Genomic DNA, 20,846 nt, shown 5'->3' on the forward strand with positions numbered 1-20,846 from the left:
CAGCAGGGTCCCTGGGACATGCTGGGGTCCCTGGGACATGCTGGGGTCCCTGAGGCATCCAGCAGGAGGGCTGGGAGTGCAGCCTGCACAGGCACCCAGCATTACGTCACCTGGAGCTGCACTCACTGGCTGCTGGCACCGAGGGCAGGACGCTGCTGCAGGCAGCATTAACCCCTTCCTGAACACCCTCAGTGCCACTCAGGCAGCACAAAGGGACCTTCCCAGAGCTGAGCATTCGGCACTGATGTCTGTGCAGTCAGGGGGTGCATTTTGGGCACAGCTGCTCCTGTTCCTGGATGCTCCTGGGATTCAGCTGCTTTGTTCTCTCAGTACAGCAGCAAAAGCCAAATGGAGCTTCATGGCTGGACTGTGTGTGTAACTGCCTGTGTGGGTTTTTGGGACAGGCACTTAAAGGAAGGTTTGGGATATAGCAAAGGGCAGTGCCAGCCCAGCCACCCACTGTGCCCATCAGGGCAGTGGGGACAAACTGCTGGTGGCACTGAGCTGTGTGCCAAAGCAGGGATGTGCACAGGAGGGGCTGATGTTAAGTTCCCTCCATCAGCCTTTTTTGCTAGGAATGTGCTTGTTGCAGCCCCTGCCATGAAGACAGCCTACAAATGGTGCAGAATGGGTGGCAGATGGGGCCATCCAGCTTTCCCTTCATCCATCAGCCATCACAGGTTTCCCTTCCCAGACCAGAGGTTCCCATTCCTGTGGCTGCTCTGTTGATGTATGTATGTATGATGAATTTGCATGGATTTTCAGAGGCTGTTGCCAAATCATGAGGGGGTTTTGGTTCCAGCAGCCAATAAGGAAATACTGCAAATCGTTTCTTTTCTCCACAAAGTGGTCCCAGCAGTGCCATCTCATTCTTCTCAGGTTCTTGTTTGTTTTAAAACAAAAGAGTTTGGTGACAGTGCCCTGTTGAGATGCACTGTGTCACCTCTCTCCCTCCCTCTCCAGGACCAGCTGCCCCCAGCATCTCTTCTCCATCCACAGGAGGATGTGTTCACAGACTCTGGGTACCTGTGGTCCCTCTGCAGGGTCCAGGGGCTCTGGTGTCAGGTTCCTTATGCCAGGGGTGCCAGCAGGGTGCCCACAGGGCTCTGAACTCTCTGTGCTGGTGACCAGGGTGCTCCAGATGTTATCTGGAGTATCTTCAGCCAAGGAGGGAAGGGGTGAAGTGCACAGGTACGTGTTAGCACCAAGACCTGGGGGAACCTAAAGACACTTTGGACTCATCCAGCTGCTCAGGCCAGCTTGCTTGCAGGTCTGAACCTCAGGCCAGTTAATTGAAAACCTAAATATATATTATCTTCTTGGCCTTCCCTTTTGTCTCTGAGCCCAGTTTTGGGAGTATAGTTTTTGACTCATGGTTTTATAGCCTTTACTAGAAGCCATAAAAATACAAGAAGTAGGAGTAACATGGTCAGTAAATCTGGGTGTGGGAATGCTGAGGATCACAAACCCTTGTGTGTGGGTTGTGGCTCATTATTGTGACCATCCACCACTATCTCCAGCCCTATCCTTCACCCTTATACCCCCAGGCACTTTTCCTAACTTAAATGCTTAAATTCTGCTCTGCTGTTGAGAGGCAACAGCATGTATAAAATCTGTTAGCTTAAGTTCATAAGAAAGTGGGGCATCCAGTCCAAATGGCCTGCTAGATACTATTTTTAATAAACAGAAAGGGAAAATCATCCCTTTAAATTGCCCTTTTAAAGCTGTTGTGTGCCACAGGAGAATTCCCCCATAAGCAGAGCTGGTGGTAGGAGCAGTATCAGCACTGAAGGCTGCTGGCAGAGCTGTCTTTCCACTGACTTTCTTAAGCTGACTTATTTATGGACATTGGACAAGACTAATTTAGACTGGAGTGGAGGTAAAGAAAAGATTACTGACTAATGTCTTCGTTGTAATAAAATTAAGTATTTTTAGATGAGAAACACTATGCAGGATTAATTATTTCTGATATATTAAAAGGGAGCATATAGAAAAAAAAGCCTTCTCCCTTCAGCCAAGTGAAGCATTCAGTTTACAGAGATGATTAACCATGGGAATTTGCTGAGTATATTTTATTTCTGTGTAATCTTCTCCAGGGATAGATGTGATCCTCAAGAGTGTTGGGGTCCACTTACTCCTTTTCCTCAAGTGCCCTTGAGACCCACTTTCAGACTAATGGCCTCAGGTTTGTTGTGATTTTGAGGCTGATCCCAATTTTCAGCCCTTTGTTTAAAGGAGCCTTTGATTGATACAGGATTTTTAAAAAATGCTGTGTCTCTGGATAAATAAAGGAGTAAATGCTCCTCCTGTGTAACTGAGCTTCTGTGAATGGTCTGGCTCCTGGTGGAGGCTTTGCCTCTGTGATTCTTTGCCACGATGGTGAATTTGGGTGGGTTGGTGGCTCCTGTGCAGACTCCTCATCACCCAGCCTGGGTATTTCTTTGTCCACCAAGCAGCAATTTGGAGACATGGTTTCCCAATGGATTAAGACTTGTTCCTGCACAAAAGAGGAGCCCTGGTGACATCCCCAGCTCTTGGAGCCCAGCAGGAGATGGACAGACACTGGTGAGGGCAGGCTCTGTGCTTTGTTCCCTTTTTATTGCCAGGTCTCCACTGCAGTGTTTGGACAGCACAAAGCTTGCAACTTTTTGGGCTTCAGTTTCTTGAAGCTGCTGGAGGTGAGGAAGGTGCCCAGCTTGGTCTGTTTTCTGTATTGCTGTGAGGCAGGGCATGGTCTTTTCCAAGGGATTGCTCTCTTCTCTTAAACTGTAGGATCTCTTCCTTCCAAAGCTCCTCCTGGCCTAAGGCACTGTCACTGCAGTCACTGATCTTTACATCTCAGCACCAGGAAGGCCTTTGCAGGTGTGGTAGCATGTGTCAGGAAGGAGTGGGCTGCTTTTTAGGAATGTGATTCTATCCACCAAAGCAGATCCAGGAATCAGTGGCAGGCTGTGCATCTCTGGGGCCTTGGGATGCCCCATGTGAGCCTCAGCATCTGGCAGCCTCCAGCTCCCCTCGGGGTGGGAGCAGTGTTCCTGGGAACAGGCACAGGCTCTCTTGGGGTTTGCTGAATTGTTTGCAAGCCATAAAACCCTTGTGTTTAACTGAGTGCTGCAGATGAGTCAGGGAGTTGATCTGGACCAGGCTTCCAGCAGGTCTTCATAGGGTTATACAAGTTTCTCACTGTGTAAAAAATAATTTAGCAGCTATTTCAGTTTCTTCATTTCTGACCTTCTCTGTTTGCTGGTATTTGAAATAGTGAGAAAATGGCATGAACATGTCCCAGCATCCCCAAGCCTGAATTAACTCCAGGGAATCCCAACCCATGCTGCCAGAGTAGCATGGGGTTATGGGGAGGAAACTTCAAAAGTAAAGTTTAGCGATCCTCTTAGGAAGATACTTTTTATATTAATGTTTATTCCTTGTAGGAAAGTGTCTGCTGAGAGCTGCAGCAGCTGCTCATCCCTCCCTGTGCTCCCAGACAGGGAGAGGCACCTGCCATCACTGCACTGGCATGTTTCAAACCTTTAACAGAGTGCTGGTCAGCTTGTTAGATGTTTGTGCCTTCATTACCTTGATCTTCATCATCAGTGACATGGTGAGAGGCAAAATGTCACTCTACAAGTGCCAGTTCCCATTAAACCAAAGCAAACTTCATTTAATTACAGTGTCAGAAAGAGCTGGACATTGAGCACTGGTGGAGCTGCTACCATCAGTGAGCCCCTGAGCTCCCTGTGATCTCTGCATCACCAGGGACTGTGCACAGGTTTGAGAGTCTAAACATGAATCCAGGTTTGAGAGTCTAAACGTGAATCCAGGTTTGGGGGTTGGGAGCACTGGGGAGGTGGGTACATGGCTCGAGGGGACAGTCACTTGTCTCCTGTCTCTGAGCATCAGGTTCAGCAAAACTTCTCCATGAGATTGCTGCAGAAGGGAGGTGGGGCTGTGTGCCCAGGTGGGAGGGGATGTGCCCAGGCTCAGGCAGGTCCCACTCACCTCTCTTGGTGGGCAGTGCTGTATGCACTGTGTGAGATAACCCCAAGGGGTTGCTCCATGTTGGGGGATGGAATATAAGAAAATAAAGACAGTGTAGAAAGTAATCTCACCCCTAAGGAGTTGCAGCTGAGCCAATTATCAAAGATTAGGAGCAGGCCTGACTTTACCAGGCGACAGCTCTAAGCAGTGAGAAGAAGATGCTATAAAAGAGTGGGGTGGCTGGGTGAGAGGGGAACTGGAGTCAGTTGGCTGCTTTGTGAAGAGTCAGTGCTCAGAGGAGCTGCCCACAAGAAGCACCAAGAAGGTTTGGAACTTTTGTGATAAGGAGACAACAGTATGGAACCCCTGCAATGAGATGACAACAGCTCCAGCCACGTCAGCATCCTCATCACACTGAGTGCATTTCAGTGCTCTCAATGCAGTAAATGACCTGTTTGGGATACTCCTTTGATATGTACACAGAGAATTAATCTTTGCAGTTTTGTGCCAGGGTAAAAATAGCAGCTCTTTGCTCCTGCCATCCCGAGCATCCGTGGCTGGCTCGGTGTCAGAGCATCACCTGTTGCAGGAGCTCTTGGGTGAGCAGCTTGTGTAACTTGGCTTAATGAGGGCTTATGGCCCTGACCCCGTGCTGCTCAGGCAGCTCTTCCCAACAGAAGCATTCATTGCAGGTGGAGGACTGGTGTCTTCTCTGCTGTAACAAGGCTGTGCCCAGCCTGGCTGCTCCCACACCCAGGTTCTGTCTCTGTGAGGGATGACCCAGACTTGAGCTCATGGAAAACAGAGGTTCAGTCTGATGTGAACCAATGCACATTGCACCAGCAGCTCCTGCTCTATTTTTTTGTTAATAGCATCTTCCAGTGGCTAAAGGGGCTACAAGAAAGGCTGGACAGGGACTTTTTAGATGGGTTTGTGGTGACTAGACAGAGGGGAATAGCTTTGAATTGATAGAGGGCAGATTTAGATTAGATATTAGGAAGAAATTCTTCCCTGTGAGGGTGATGAGGTGCTGGCACAGGTTGCTCAGAGAAGCTGTTGACTGCTCCATCCCTGGAAGTGTTCAAGGCCAGGCTGGATGGGGCTTGGAGCAACCTGGGATAGGGGAAGGTGTCCCTGCCCACGTCAGGGAGGGCTGGAACTGGATGATATTTAAGGTTCCCTCCAAACCCATCTATTGTGTGATTCTCTGATTTTAGGGGTTTGGGAGCTCTTAGATGCCAATCCTGAAGCTGGGGCTGAAGCATACCTGTAATGTCTGCATTAGAGAAGTCAGTGAATCCCCATGTCCTGTCCTAGATTGCAGTGAGATTGTTCTAAAATGTGAGCACTGGGAGCTGTCCTTCCGTGTGGCTCTTTTGGTTCTTTAAAGTTGGAGATGTACTCAGGACATGGGGTCACATGTTTATTTTCAATTTACTGGTGGGGAAAGTAAAGCAAAAGAGATAATAAGACCCCATTTCTTGATGTTTCTCTCTCTGAGCCATAAATTGTTGCTTCTCCTGCTGGTGGCTCTGGAAGTACCTCCAGTGTTTGTGACCACAGAGAACAGCAATTAAACTGCATGTCTGGCTCTGTAGGAACTCCAGGTTCATTTTCCTGCCCTGCCACAGATTTCCTTCCCAACCTTGGCAGGGCAGGTAGGGCCTCATTCCCAAGGACAGCTGCGCTCAGGTGTCTCTCCTTGGCACATACAGACCTTGGAGCACCTGGTACCACAACTCATCTGGTTCTGTGATGGACGCCATGGCTTTGCCCCAGACACATCACAGAGCACAAGGCACTCGATGCTCTGACATAGCAGGACAGAAGGCAGATAAAAGTCTTGCAGGGATCAGCAGCCTTCCCAGCTGGCATGGTGCTAGAGCAGGGCTGGGTCCTCCAGGTTTGCATGGGGAGAAGCTGTTTGGAAGGGGCTGACGTGCTGCAGTGAGGTATGATGTTTGGTTGCTGTTGCTTTGCAGCATCTTTCTGGCTTGCTATCTGTGCCAGGAGGTGGATTTCAGGGGAGGAAATGTGAGCTGTGCAAATCCTGCAGCAGGCTCCAGCTCCCAGCCTCTCTGAGATCTGTCAGCTGGCAGCACAGGCTGCTTCTCATTTCCAGCCTGTCCTCTGCTTGCGTGTCATGAGGCGTGACACTGTTGACATGTGCATGGCAAGTCTCATGCGTATTGCTGCAGAGCTGCCAAGGAAAGGCAGAAGAGCTGACAGCCAGTGCCTGGTTGCTCTCTGTGCAGGGAGTTTGCAGCAGATGAGGCAGCTCCTCTTGCCATCCCCGTGGTTGTGATTAGAGAGCACTCAGAACAAATCTCACAGGCCCCCATGGGATGTTCCCCAGTGCCAAAGAGCTGCCCAGTGGCTGTGGCACTGCAGTGTATGGCACGCTGGAGGTGTTCATGGAGCAGTTAATGCTTGGGGGCTTGCTCTTAGTACTTGGAGCATCATCTCCACTGCACCTCATTTTTCTCATGTAAAGAGTAATTTCTGTGGATGAATGGGAGCAGTCTTGCTGTAGTTACTCTGCTGAGGCTGTCTGTCAGTGCGTGGACTGACTTCAGGTGCGGTGGCTTTGTTTTCCTTCACAGAGTCAGGTGCCCAGTGTGGTCTCACCTTCATGGCAAGAAACAGGATATTTTTCTGAGTTGTATCTCTTTCTGAACCTCCCCTTCTTTTCTTCCAGGATCATCCCCCAGCTGGAGAGCTCACTCTCACAGGTTTCACCCAGCAGCCTGCCTGGCTCTGAGATCTCAGAAGCTACAAGGACTTACCTGCAGGGCATGAGCCGCTATGACCTGGACGAGCTCGATGCCTGCTGGTTGGAACTTGTTAACATGGAGCTCAAGGAGATGGGTGAGTATTGCTGGCTTTGTTTTCCTTCTGGCCTGGGTGTCCCACAGTGGGCATTCAGGCTTTTTGAGTAAGCATGTGGAACTAAAGGCCTTGAAGAAGAACTGTCAGAAACCCTGGTTCTGATTGTTTTTTGTTCCAGGCATCTCTAGATATCACAGCCTAACATTGCCTGCATCACTGCTGTTATATCACTGCACATTCTTCAAATCCTTTAGTGGATTTTAGTCAAGTTCGACTACCTGAGTTTGGAATTTGACCGTTGGCACTGGTGCTTAGCATGGTCTGCTGGGCAGATTTGTTGGCACAGACCCCTGGGTGTGCGTAGCCCTGCCAGACTGTGGAGGGGTTTTCCAGTCCTTGTTGGGGAAGGGTTGCTGTGCTGTGGCTGCTGCCCTGCAGGTAAGAGTAATAACCTCAGTAAAGCATTCACCTTGTGAGGTCAGTGGAGGCTCAAGTGTGCCTGCATGAAGGGTTAGTCCTGGTGGCAAAGGCTTTTCAAGAGTGGGGAAAAGGATTTTACCAGGTGCTTGAGCAGATGGGATAGTGCCCTGTGGAGCAGGAGGGTTGTGCTGGCTCTCCCAGGCAGCTGGTTGAGGGCTGCAGCAGGATTCAGGATGAGGCTGGAAGATGCAGTTCAGTGAGCTTGCATGGAGCACAAACAAGCTCAGAAGTTGGCCATGACACTGACTGATGTTGGTTTTGGAAGATCTGTCCTTCTGGTGTACTCATGATTTACAATGAAATTTTGTTACCATGACCTTGAGAAAGTTTTAGAAGCTGCTTTCCCAGTTTGTCTGATTATCTGGTATAGGTATCCTGTATATTGGATTTCCCATAATCTCAACATTGTGGAGCCTGTAGCATCACAGAGCAATCACAAGTCAGTTCTGCCCTCCTTAGCTGGTCCTGTGCTAGCAGCCTCAGCTCTGTCATTAGCACACGCAGGTTTTGAGGCACTGGCAGCTACAGTGAAGTCCTTGTGCAGAGCAGAGGGTGCTGCTGGATAAAGCCAAGTGCCTCAGTCCTGCTCAGGACTTGCAGAGGATCCACCCTTCCTAACCATGCACAGCTGCTGTTGCTGCATCAAGAAACCACCTTCAGCCACACTGGGCATCCTTCTGACCTCACTGTGCCTTCACTGTATCCCCTGCTGCATTTCCCTCACCATCTCCACAGCTGCATGGCCATCAGAATGTCTCTGGGCTCCAGAGAAGCATTGTCTCTATTTCCACTTCCTCTTGTGTGTGTTTCATAAGTCTCTAGAAATGAAGTGGGCAGAGATTTGGCTTCTCCAGCTCAGTTGGATTAAATTTGCCTTGCTTTATTATTTCTTCAGAGTATTATGTTTCAAATGCAGTTTGCAGCTGTGGAGCTCCTGGGGTGGTGGAAGGTTGAGATAATTGGAAGGTCCCTGCCCCAGACAGGAGCTGGCTGCTGGCTGTCCCCATGTCACCTTTGGGTTGGCATGTGCCAACCCCACGAGTGCTGGGCTAGAGGGGCAAGCTTCTCCAGCAGCTCTGCCTTGGCAGTGAGTTGAGTTTAGGAGGGGAGGTTTAGGCTGAGCTTTGTCCCGGCCATAGCCCTGCTCCTTGTGTGGCTGGCACCTCAGCATCCCAGGGAACCCATCCCGGGTCAGGACACAGGCCGTGCTTTGCTGCTGACCCCCAGCCATTCTGAGCAAGCTGCATTTTTTCCCCTCCATCTCATCATTTATCAGCCAGTCACCTTTTCCAAGGAGTGTCCTTAGGAGATGTTTGTCCAGGGTGGATGAAACCACAGAATCTGAGGAAGCCCTTGAGCCTTCCTGCCATCACCAGCTCTAGGTGGTGATAGGACTGAGGTGGTCCCAGCAGTGGTAGTGCTGAGAACATCACTGCCCGTTCCTGTCCATTCCTGCTTCTCCAGCCCATTCCTGTTCACTGAGGGAGCTCTGTCATTCCTGGCTGAGCCTTTAATATGCTGGGGAGAGAGTAGCTTTGAAAACCACAAGTGTTTGGCCTGTGAAATCCACTGTGGATACAGCTTCAGCCCAATAGGTGCTGGTATCTTTCCCCCTCCCCAGTCCTCCCAACTTCTCTAGCAGTGCAAGGGCTGGTACATTTTTTCCAGTGACTTGGAAAGGAAAAGATGTGGCTTTGATAATGCCCCATCCCTGATGCTGTGGGGAGCTGGGGGTTTGGCAGGTGGGAAGCAGGATGGGAGCTGGTGCTCCTGGCTGCAGGACCATGGTTCATCACCCTTGGCAGCCATGCCCACTGTGGAGCCTGGAGGTCATTGGGCTTCTTTGAGGGGATGCATCTTCCTGCCCGTGGCAGTGACGGGGTTTGGGTGCTCATAGAGGAAAGCTGTTGTGGCAAATCTGTTGCTGCTCAGCTCCTGGGCTGGGCCAGAGCAGGGGCTTTGCTCCCTCTGCTTCCCAGATGGGAAAAGCCAGGTGGGATTTGGGTGCCCTTCAGCCCCCAAGGCAGAGGGTTGGCCCAAGGCAGTCCATAAATAGCTCTTTCTCCCGGAAGCCCTTGACATTAATGACACCGTTAATGACTCTCTGAGATTTCCAAACCTGCTTTGCTAATCTCCAAGATCATTAACATGACTTAACTAGAGAATGGCAGCCTGTCCTCCCATTCAGACGAGTCAGGAGTTATCTCCCAGCATTAATTCAGGAGGTAGGCAGAAGTTTAAATTCTTCATGGGTGTTTGGCTGAACTGTTGTCACTGGGCTGTCCAGGGGCACAATATGTCATTCCCAAAATATTTAATGACAGAGAAGGATCCAGATCTCTGACTGGCTCCTGAGGATGTGTGGGGAGGAGATCTGGAAAACACCTATGAGATCATCCAGCTCGCCTTTCGTGGGTCTGCTAGCACACTGCACATGCCTTTTCCAGTCCTTTTTAGGTCACCCAAGGGATGGAATTTTATCACCAAGATCAGATAAACCTCTAGATAGCTCCAGCTCTCTGCATTCTGCCTGCTGACTCCTCTCCCAATTAAGTGGAATTGCTCCAGAAAGCAGAGGTTTCACATGAAAAGCAAAAGTTTTAAACATAAAACAGCTTTAAATAGTTTTAAACCCCCTAGTAAGATGCCTCAGTAGCTGTTGCTGTACTCGATGGAAATGTGCTGTTTAAAGAACCTTTGTGTCCTAGAGATGAAGTCAGTATTTAGGCATGCCTAAGTGTTTTATTTGTTGCTGCTGCAATATGAGATTGTAAAAAAAGTGGATCTGAAGAAGACTGAATGGAGCCTGGAGCCAGATTAATGTCCATGCCGCTCCAGGCAGCACAGGGCTGTCCTTTCAGACAGCAGCCATGCCATAAGTCTTCATTTTTACATTAACATTTTATGCTGTGTTTTGTGATCTCCACTAAATCCAAAGCTATTGTAAGAGCGGAGCTAGAGAGACTTCAAAGAGCAAGGCTGAAAGATCCTTTTGCAGTGATGGACACTTCATAAACACACGGAAAATCCTCAAGAAATTGCTAAAATTGTTGTCAGAATCAGTTTTGCTGAAGGCAGAGTCGAAGTTTCTAAGTATTCCCTTGACTTAATCCATATGGTGTATTCTGCTCACATATGCCCACCACAGCTTCTATCTTTGGAGCTGGAGGTGTTCCTGGTATTTTATGGCAGGAACATGCAAAGGTCACATGGATTGCTTTTGAAGCTCCGGGGGGAATTCAGCGCTGCATACTTGAGATATGTCTGTGTGCTAATGAGCTGATCCCTCCCTTGTGGAGGTGAGATTGGTCAGGTAGATGTGAAGGAAGCTGCAGTCAGTGGAGTACCCCGGGCTAGATGTGCTCAGTGGAGCAGAGGCTGCTGTCAGTCCTGCTCCTCACAGAGTGGCTGCTTCCCGCCCTGGCAGTCTTGGGTGTCACACTCTGAGGCTGCTCCCATCCCACTGCATCCTTTTGGGATTCTGGGAGCCCCTTTTTCACCCTGAGGCAGCAAGTTGGCACTCCCCAGGCAGAGCCACCAGTCTGTCCATATCCTGCTGTGCAGGACCCCCCAGGATAGAATTGTGGAATGGTTTGGTTTGGAAGGGACCTTAAAGCTCATCCCATTCCCACCCCCTGCCATGGGCAGGGACAGCTTCTACTATCCCAGGTTGCTCCAAGCCCCATCCAGCCTGGCCTTGGACACTTCCAGGGATGGAGCAGCCACAGCTTCTCTGGGCACCCTGTGCCAGGGCCTCCCCACCCTCACAGGGAAGAATTTCTTCCTAAGATCCAATCTCACCCTGCCTTCTGTCAGTTTGAAGCCATTCCCCTCTGTAAAACATCACAAGCCTCCGGATCTGAGCTTATTTATCTCCTCAGAGATACAGATAATCAATACCACGTGTAAATGAATGTATTAATTGTTTGTATGTGATGTATTAATGTATGGATTAGCAGGGTTGGAGATCAGTGGGAGACCCTTAAGACATTTTCCCTCCACATTTTCAGCACAATCAGTTTTTACATCAAGTCGCTGTTGTGCTGTTTCCATGAATTCCTGGCAGTAATTGCAGTGGTTTCCAGCAGCACTCGGGTTTTGCTGCTGATGGGGTGAGGAGGCTTTCATCAGGAGTGCTCCAGGACAGCCCTGTCAGAGCCGAGCATCGCTGCAGAGACGCAGCAGCTTCTAAAGTGCCTTCTGAAACATTTTGTCATCATCTTAAATTTGAGCAATAATTGATGTCGGTGGGTGGCAGAAAGGGTGATAATTGGTTCCTGTAAATCTTTTAAGTGCATTAGCAGGCTGTGTTTGTAACAAAATGTCTGGAGGTTTCACTGTGGATGCTCAGTTCACTGTTTGTGTGTTGGTCACACTTTACACGTTTATAAATAACACTGATAAAAGATTAATGTACAATTGCTGCATGGTCCAAGGGCTGTGTGTCTGCAGGTGGTGGGCTGGAGGTGGCTCTGGGAGGCTCTGGTGTGGTGTTCAGGTGGTTGGCTGTCATCCCCTGATGTCCCTGAAGGATGCCCAGGGGGGCACTCAGCCCGGGGCAGGGTGGCTGGTGTCCCCACAAGAGCAGACAGGTGGCTGCTGTCCCCGCAGGTGACAAAGCCGACAGGTTTTAAGTGGCTTGCCCGGAGCGAGCTGGAGGGCCAGTGAGCTGGAAGGAGATTCCTGGAGTGTGTGGTCCCTGTACCCTGTGTGAACCCCCCATCCCATCAGGGACCTGTCATTCTTTCACCTCAGGTTTGCAAAGATAGTCAGAGACAAGCCTACATCGTCTCACAATTGTTTTTCCCTTTTAAATTTTAATTTTTAAAAGCAGTAATTCTGATTGGTTTTTTATACCTATATTTCCTGAAAAGTAGACTCCCAGGTTTATAGTCTGTGAATCAGCGAATGGCACAGCCTGCAGCCCTGATAGCTGTTTGTTCATGAGCTGTTTCTATCTCCAGGTACTCTCCACAGGGGGAAAGGATTTATTGTTTCAGTAAATTGATATTAGTGGAGCACAGTTCAGTCAGAAATAGGCCTCTATTTTGTGAAAGGTGGCTCTCCAGCTATTTTTTCCTCCCCTCGCAGTGAGTTGGCTCACACCACGACAAGGAGTAGCTGAGAATTCATTTAGCAGAAGAATATTGCTCCTTCATGCCACATAAATTACGATATTACAGGAATGATTGTGAGGAGGGCGGCGTTGTGTGAAGGAATGTGCCTGGTGCTTCTCCCCAGCGTGGCACTGTGGCTGCAGGGCCACAGTAACCCCAGTTCCTTTGGGACAGAGGGTTAAAATTCCGTGTTTCAGGTGCTGTGTGGGCAGTTGTACGGGCTGAGCTGTGTGGAGTTGGGAGCCCCTGGGGTAGTGGGGATGCTGAGGAGCTGCAGGGATCACAGCAGACCCTGACACAGATGCACAGGGATGACTTTTTTGCTTGGAGCAAAGTTCTTTCATGTTTCCTTTTCATGAATCAGATCTGGAGACCTCCTGTAGTGCATCATTATCTGCCACCTCTTCTCCTCCATTTCTGAAGCAAGTCACATTTTCTGGGGCTTGCTTTAGCTGGGAAGGTGCTGCCCTGCAGCATCCTGCCCTGGGCAAACAGGGGACAGAGTTTCTCCTCTGAGATGCCGTGGGAGGCAGCATTCCCTGGATTACAGCCCTTCCCACTGTGGGGCAATACTGGGGTGTTCCAGGGAGGCTGGGTGGCCACATCAAAGCCCATCATGGTTAATGAGCTCAGTGTTAATGGGGAAAGGGTGTGGGTGGCCTCCTGGAGGGGGTGATGGGACATTCTCCTCCTGTGTCAGTGTTGTGAACTAAATACCCAGGGATTAGATTGGCACGGGATTGAAGCCTCACCTCTGCCTGTGTCCCTCCAGACAAACTCTGAAGTTTATGGCTATCACTGCTGTCTTCTGTGGGGGCTCAGAAAAGCTTTGTTTTCTTGCCTAAGACCTTGGCACACCTTAACCAGGTGAAAACACTGTTCTCTTGGTCAGCAGGTAGAGTCTGCTGACCTGGGAATGGTCCCAAATGTGGACGTCACTGGATTTGTTAATTGTAGCCAAGATCAGTTGTCTGTGTCTCTGCTTTCCTTCTCTGGGGACAATAATAGTGTCACTTGTGCACGTGCACAGGGAGTGTTTAGGTGGAGGATATTTTTGTTTGCTGTTTAACTGGCCACGATCAATAAAGAGAGAGCTTTTGCAGCCAGAAAGATGACAATTTTATGAATGGAGTTTAGTAGCACAAACTTCATGTGATACAGAAGGAGATAAATGGAGCACAAATGGAAAAAGCACTTCACCCCCAGGCCCCATTGTTTAGTGTTTCACAAACGATTAATCGCTTCATCCCCATCAAGTGCAATTGTCAATTCAATGAGCTCCGAGGTGTTTGGGATGAGGCTTGGCAAACACATTCCTGATGTAATTACACCTAAATGGAGTGGGAGAGTGCCTGTGTGTGTGTGAGTGTGTGTGTGTGTGTGAGATCCATACTGCCATCTAGGGCTGTAATAGCTGCGTGCCACAGAGGCTGACGAGGGAACCCCACCAAGGCACTGCTCTCCCTCTATCTCTGGCCTTCCTCTGGCACAGGAGTTTTGGGATCAGTGTGAACTTTCCCCCCAGGGTTAGACGGGTGATGATGGAAAATTCAGGAGGTGGGATGGGTGCTGCTTCTTTCCACTCGAGGTGAAGTGGAACAGTGGCAATGCCAGCGTGATCCTGACCCTGGGCAAGGCTGAGTTCGTGATTCCTGTGGAAAACCCTCTCCCTTTCCTTCCTCGTGCTGCCTGCAGCTGTCAGCTCTCTGCCTGCCCTCTCCCATGAGCACAGGGCAGCTCTGGAAAGTGTGTGAGGAAAAGCACTGGGAGCACCTTGATGATCATTTTGCTTTGCAGAAGAGCAGAACCTGAAATGTTGGGAGGAATGGAGTAACTCCAGACTGGCACTCTGGTGCCCAGGCTCATAGTCACAGATGGGGAGTTGAAACCCTGACCAAGAGGAGGATATTCTTGCTGGACTGGTTTAATACTCACATAAAGTCACGTTGAGAAAGTGCACCTCGGGTGGTGTGTTTGTAAAGGGACTCCATTAGGGCAAAAATAACGCTCTGACTTTCTCTGTAACGTGCAGGCAATGATAGCACAAGGGGGAATGGCTTTGAGTTAAAAGAGGATCAATTTAGATTAGATATTGGAAATAATTTTTCCCTGTGAGCGTTGGGAGGCCCTGGCACAGGTTACCCAGAGAAGCTGTTGCTGGAAGTGTTCAGGGGAACACTTGGACAGGGCTTGGAGCAACCTGGTCTAGTGGAATTTGTCCCTGCCCATGGAGGGGAGGCTGGAACAGGAAGATCTTTAAGGTCCCTTCCAAGCTCAGCCCTTCCACGTTTCCATGACATCCAACCGGAATGGTGCCAAGAGCAAGATGGTGGCTCCATCCCAGCCCTGGTGCTCAGAACTCGCTGTGCTAGTGCAGGATGCTTCACATTGCTGAGCTGCAGAGTCCCAGGCAGCCTGTGCCAGCCTGGGGCTCAGATCCCACACCCATCGTGGGGCTGCTGCGGAATCCAGCAGGTATCAGCAGGTTCCTTGGCACGCTGCAGCACAGCAGCCCCAGCTCCTGCAAGGGCTGTGATAGGGAACAGTGTTGTCTGTCTTAGATGGTATCTCAGACTCCACATAGACGTGTAAAATGCCAGGCTGGATGTTTGCAGGGACTTGTCAAGCCAGGGAAACCGTGCCAGTGAAACATTGGGGAAGAGCTTAAAAAGGCAGACAATGGTGTGTTTGCTTGCCGAGCTCGCCTACGTGATGCTTTCCCCCTTGACAGAGTTTTTTCAGTTGATCAGTGGCTTTGGGGGGAAAGATGCAGCCTCTGCCAGCCCCATCCAGCCAGAGTTGCTGGTTCCCCTGCAACCCCATTCCTTGGGGCCTTGGAGCAGCCCAGAGTTCAGCCCAGACCAGGGACATAACACTGTGGCTTGAGAGATGACCAGGATGCCACATTTTTCACTGAACACTTAATTAGTAACTGGTCCTTATGGGTTCTTCCCCAAGCCCTTTTTCTCCATCTCTGCTTATAAATGAGATATTTTCTTCCATTGCTTTGGAGCAGTTTGGGTCAGGCTCCTCCACTGTCTGGCCAGTTGTGGATATTTCACAGTAATGAACTACAAAGTCTAATTGTTTTGTATTGCATCCTGCTGGTACTTCTGTTGTCCCCGTCCCTTCTCCTCTGATGACATAAAGCTTATTGGGACACAGGGTGTGATGGGGGCTTAACTCTGCCTCTAACCCTTCATGGAGAGCCTCACTCCTGCTCCTGACAGATTTTCTTCCTTGCCTGGAGTGACCTCATGTTGCATTTGTGGCCCCAGGATCTTTGTGTGCAGGTGGGAGGCAGCACTTCTGGGACAAGCCTTCTGTGTGGCACCATTTTGGGGGGTTTAGACAGGGCAGCAGCATGTCCTGTCTAAAGGCAGATGGGTATCTCTCTGCTAGAGGCTGCTGCTCCAAAAAACCTCTGCTGGTTAATGACCTTATATCCCTGGTTGCCTCTGTGGAGAAAGCTCTGGTAAAGCATCTCTGCCACTTCTCTCCATTAAAGATCCTGGTGTGGGGGGAATAAAAGACCGATCTGGGTCTGACCTCCTGATTTCAGCCTAAACCCAAACACAAAAACCTCCCTAATTTATGCTCAGTTTCTGCCTTTGGCTTCAGTTTTACGTTTCCGTTTAATTGGCCTTAAAATGGTCAATTTTCAGTCTTAACAATTAAAGCACTGACTTTGTGTTGCCAAAGCTTGTCTGAGCCCTCTCTGCAGAAAGCATCTTTGCAAAACTTGTCTCCTTGAACATTTAAACTGTCAGCCCCAATTATCCGCATTGCTTCAGCTGAATGAGTTTCCCTCCTCTCAGCCAGCAGCAATATTTTGTTACTGTCTATGAAACACAAACTGCATCCCGAGGTAGGAGCAGCCGTTTCACCCTGGCTGTGGATTTGCTCTTGACTTTCCATCTGAAATGCTCAGCCCCTGGCAAAACGCTGCCCGAAGGCGGGAGGGCACCCGTGCCGGAGCTGCTTCGGTGCCTCTGCCTTCACACTCTGCCTTCACTCTCTGCCTTCTGCCTCGCAGAAAAGCCTGAGCTGGACGAGCCCACCCTGGAGCGAGTGCTGGAGGAGCTGGAGACCATGTGCTACGAGAACATGAACATGGCCATCGAGACCGAGGAGGGCTTGGGCATCGAGTACGACGAGGACGTGGTGTGCGACGTGTGCCGCTCGCCCGAGGGGGAGGACGGCAACGAGATGGTGTTCTGTGACAAGTGCAATGTCTGCGTGCACCAGGTGAGTCCTGGGGGGAGCATGGCACTGAGATGGTGTTCTGTGTGCACCAGGTGAGTCCTGGGGGGAGCATGGCACTGAGATGGTGTTCTGTGTGCACCAGGTGAGCCCTGGGGGGAGCATGGCACTGAGATGGTGTTCTGTGTGCACCAGGTGAGCCCTGGGGGGAGCATGGCAGTCAGATGGTGTTCTGCATGCACCAGGTGTGCCCTGGGGTGGAGCAGGGTGGCAGCACAGTGGCTCTGCTCATCACACTCTGGTACCCTCCTGTCAGAACCCAGGAAATTCCTCTGGCTGACCTGGAGGGCTCAAGCCCCTGCCCAGGGGGCTTAGAGACCTTGGCACAGAACCCAAGACCCCTGTGCCTTTGATTTAGCCCTTGGGAAAAACAACTACCAACCTTTATATGAAGAATTACAAGTCAAGAGGGTTAAGTAGAATAATAGTTTGTCACGGGGTGAAAAATAGCTTTTTGGGATTTTTTAGAATGGGGGTTCAGGAGGCAAGATAGAGGAATCTGGGTGTGTTCAGCCTTTCCCCTTCTTCTTGCCCTCCATCTTCTGCTGGGATGGTGGCACTTTTGGATTGGTTTAGAGTAGAAGCTCACTGTCTAACATAGGTGATAGGTATTGGGAAGTTATGGTAAATAAAGTACACGTAGTTTTTAGTATAAAAAGATAACACCACACCGAGGGCAGCCAGTGTGCCTCAACCCAACCTGCCAGACAGACCTGGGCAGGTCAGAGAAAGAATGTTATAGATAGAAATAATAAACTACCTTCAGAACTAGAACTGAAGAGTTCTGACTCCTTCTTCGACCACCAGGCTGGGAAAAGAGACTTTCTAACACATCTCGGGGTCACTCTGAGCAGCAGAAGCTCTGAGACCCTCCTCCTCTGGGTTCCTCCTCCTTTGGGTTCCTCCCATCCCTTCCCCTGGGCTGCTCTGGATACCTGGTAAGCTTTCCTCGTGGATCCCAAGTGCAGCTCCAGAGGAGTGGGGACAGCAGTGAGGTCTTGGATGGCTGGCAGACAGCAAACTTGCTTTTCTTACTTTCTTACCCCCAGCTGGGAGTAAGAAAGTAGAAACTTACAGGAAGTTTTACCTTATCTCCTCTATCTTCCTATTTCCCAGCATTGCCATCTGAATTTGCTGAAACCTCTGAAAATGAAAGAGATTGAAATTATTACTGGCACAGTCACCTGAAGGAGTGAGGGCTGCAGTGGCTGTCACTGCTTCAGTCAAGGAGGAATGAACTCTCAGGGAATGAGAAGGGCAAAAGCACCTTGCAACCAAAAGAGAAGGATCAGTTTCCACCACAAATGGTGGCTGAGGAACTCATGGGAAACTCCAGCCTTCATCAAGAATGAGGAAAACCAGGGACATCTTCATTATCTCAGGTTGCTCCAAGTCCCATGGATTTTGGGGCAACCTGAGATTTGGGGCAACTTTCTTAGCCCCAGCCATTTGTAAGTGCCCACAGAAACACACAACCAGAGGTTGAAGTGCCCCTTCCTCCTTATTCTCTGGCCTGTGGGATATTTTATTTTATGTCTCCTTGTCCTTTAATGTGCTTATTCTTCTCTACCCCCTTTATGGAACCCCAGTGGGATCTTTAGCACATTCAGGTGACCAGCACTGTGTGCAAGACTTGGCAGGGGGCTGGGTGGGATGTGGGTCTGCAGTCCTGTGCTCACCAGAGGGGTGGGCTTGCACAGACCCCCTAGCTTCCTCCTCCTCCTCCTCTGCTTTGTCTGGGGAGTGGTTGGACCTTCCAGCTCCATCAGTGCAGTCTCACATCACAGGGCTTCTGTCCCAGCTTCCCCACTGTGTGAGCGTGGGATTTCATTTTATTTTGCTGCCTGGAGGAAAATAATTTTATTTTTAGAATTGAGTGCTAATGCTTCAGGCTCTTGCTGGAGGGAGTCTGTGGGCCTTCTGCTTTTGGAGAAACCTTGACAAGGGGAAGGCAGCCACGTGAGGCTCCCCTGGGTCCCTTGTGGACCCAGGGAGGTTTTACTGGTTGGGCTTCAAGGGGAAGCTGTGTGGTGCTGGGATGGCAGCAGCAGCACCTGGGCTTCACCCTCTGTGTGAACGGTTTTGAGTTTTTTCAGTTCTAAAGAGAGCCATTTGCTCATCTTTTGGGCAGCTTTTCCATCAGTGCTTCCTGGAGGAGGGAGAGCACTGGAGATATCTATAGTTGCGGGTGGTGGGTGTTTTGAATGGTTTCCATCAGTGAATCAGATTCCACAAAATACCAGAATGATTCAGGGTTGGGTTCGAGGTATTTTTTTGTCTTGGGTTCTTTTTTAACAAGCCCAAGTGGCAGTGTCAGGCTGTGAGCTGCATGAGCCACAGCAGGGACTCAGGAGAAGCTGTGGCGCCATGTGGGCTCCACTTAAAGCAGCAGCCCCAGTGCTGCAGAAGGGGACACAGCAGCCTGGATTTCAAGGCTGTTGAAAGAAAAGAGGGATTTTCAGTTGTTTCCAGGGAGCAAAGTCCAGCCCTAAGCCCTATACCAGCCCATAAGCTGCCTGTGATTTAATCTCTGCCCCCATTTACACCCTAAGCCACGAAGTGCAGAGCCACAGTGCAGGGTGTTAGATGGCATCATGGTTACCTAACCTGCACCATGCCTTTGCCAGCAGCACGTCCAAAAGCTGCTGGGAATGATGCTTTCCTGCAGCGTGGTGGGTGCTGGTGCCATGGGCTTCACCAGAGCCCTGCCTTGTCCTCCTGCATCCCACTGGGAAGGGGCTCAGGACACACAGTGCTGGGTTCTGGTGCCAGGTGATATCTTTGTACTCCCTTCATCTGCATTACACAGGCCATGAGGCTTGCTATTAATTAATTCCTATGAAGTGCAGCTTTTAGAAAGCACGTGCAGTTGTCCTTTTAAAATTGTCAGCGAGGTGGAGCCATGCCCCCCACTGCTAAATCACAGTTCATTGCTCTCACAGTGACAACATCACACTTCTGTTTAGCATGGGAATGAGCCACCTCCAGTTTCCAGCCACCATGCCATGGGCCTGTCATCACTGAATTCCCTTTCCCTGGTGGGGCACGTGGCTGAACCCACCCTCTGTTCCATGGACCACACCAAGCTTGTCTATGGCTTGGCATCCTCTCTGGTATTTTTTGACATCTCGTTCTCAGTGATGTTGCATCCCAAATAGATGCAGCAATAAAAATAGCTGTGCTGCTCCTATTCAGCATTCCTCTGGCTTCATATTTCTGGAGCACCTTCTGCCTGGTGTTGGACTTGGAAGAGTGTGTTTAGCTGATAATGCACTTTGTTTCTAGAGCTGCTCCTTGTCTGGGACAGAAGACCTGTATTTGCTTCTCAGGAGCAGGATTGCACCTTCAGCTACTCTAAAATCACTAGAAATAAATAGACAAGATCCATGAGTCTGCTGGAGATGGTTATAATTCCTGCTTTCCCCTGGATTTTGAGATGAGTCTGCCAGTTCATTCTGCTAGTACATACCGGGCTGATTCCTGCCTGGTAATAAATCACATTTTATAAAACTGTGTTCCAGAAATGATTTATCTATCAGATTTGGAGGCACTGTGAAACACAGAGTTAAGTCTCTTTGAACCATGTAGACTCGCAGCAATAATATTTCCTCTCTTAATTCCTTGTTATCCCAATAATCTGTTCACAAAATGGCTTTTTCCACTTGGAAACCACTATCAGTTTGTGATCTGGGGCAACCTCAAGTCATGTTGTAGTCTTCTGGGCCAGTAGAAACTGATGATGTACTTTTGCCAAGCTGACACATCTCCATGTGCCCCCTCTGTTCCTGTCCCCACCCACAGCACTGTTACTTGCAGTGATAATGACCTGCAGCAGCAGGAGAAAAACCTGCTCTTTTTGGGGGGAAACTTCAAGAAGTAGAGCTGATGAATGCCTGGGCTCAATTTACAGCTACCAGTGCTGGGGGTCCTTGTCAGCACTGGCTGCTTGCCTTCTGCAGGGATGTCAGGGCAGCCAGATGTAGAATTAATTACATCTCCTGGCTTTAAATAGGGACACAGCCCTGTGTTAGTGCCCCAGGCAGTGTGTCACCCTCTGAAAACCATTTAGTGTGAGTTATCAGGACCTGCCAGTTAAAAACTGTCTAGTTTTAGCAGTAACTGTTTAATACAGTCATAAATCATGGTGAAAGTGGGAAGTATTTATCATTATGTGATATAGCT

The 20,846-nt window shown here is 49.8% G+C and overlaps 1 protein-coding gene across 1 annotated transcript in view; it reads left to right on the forward strand.

Moving 5' to 3' along the window:
- The window catches only part of JADE2 (jade family PHD finger 2), a 71,141-nt gene that overhangs the window by 27,497 nt on the left and 22,798 nt on the right, over positions 1 to 20,846 (forward strand). The window contains exons 5-6 of the mRNA XM_031055280.1: positions 6,674 to 6,843; positions 16,438 to 16,649. Coding sequence (XP_030911140.1) covers positions 6,674 to 6,843; positions 16,438 to 16,649 — 382 coding nt within the window. The remainder of the gene's footprint in view (positions 1 to 6,673; positions 6,844 to 16,437; positions 16,650 to 20,846) is intronic.

This window comes from Geospiza fortis, unplaced genomic scaffold (genome assembly GCF_000277835.1).
Source record: "Geospiza fortis unplaced genomic scaffold, GeoFor_1.0 scaffold55, whole genome shotgun sequence".
Classification (NCBI taxonomy): domain Eukaryota; kingdom Metazoa; phylum Chordata; class Aves; order Passeriformes; family Thraupidae; genus Geospiza; species Geospiza fortis.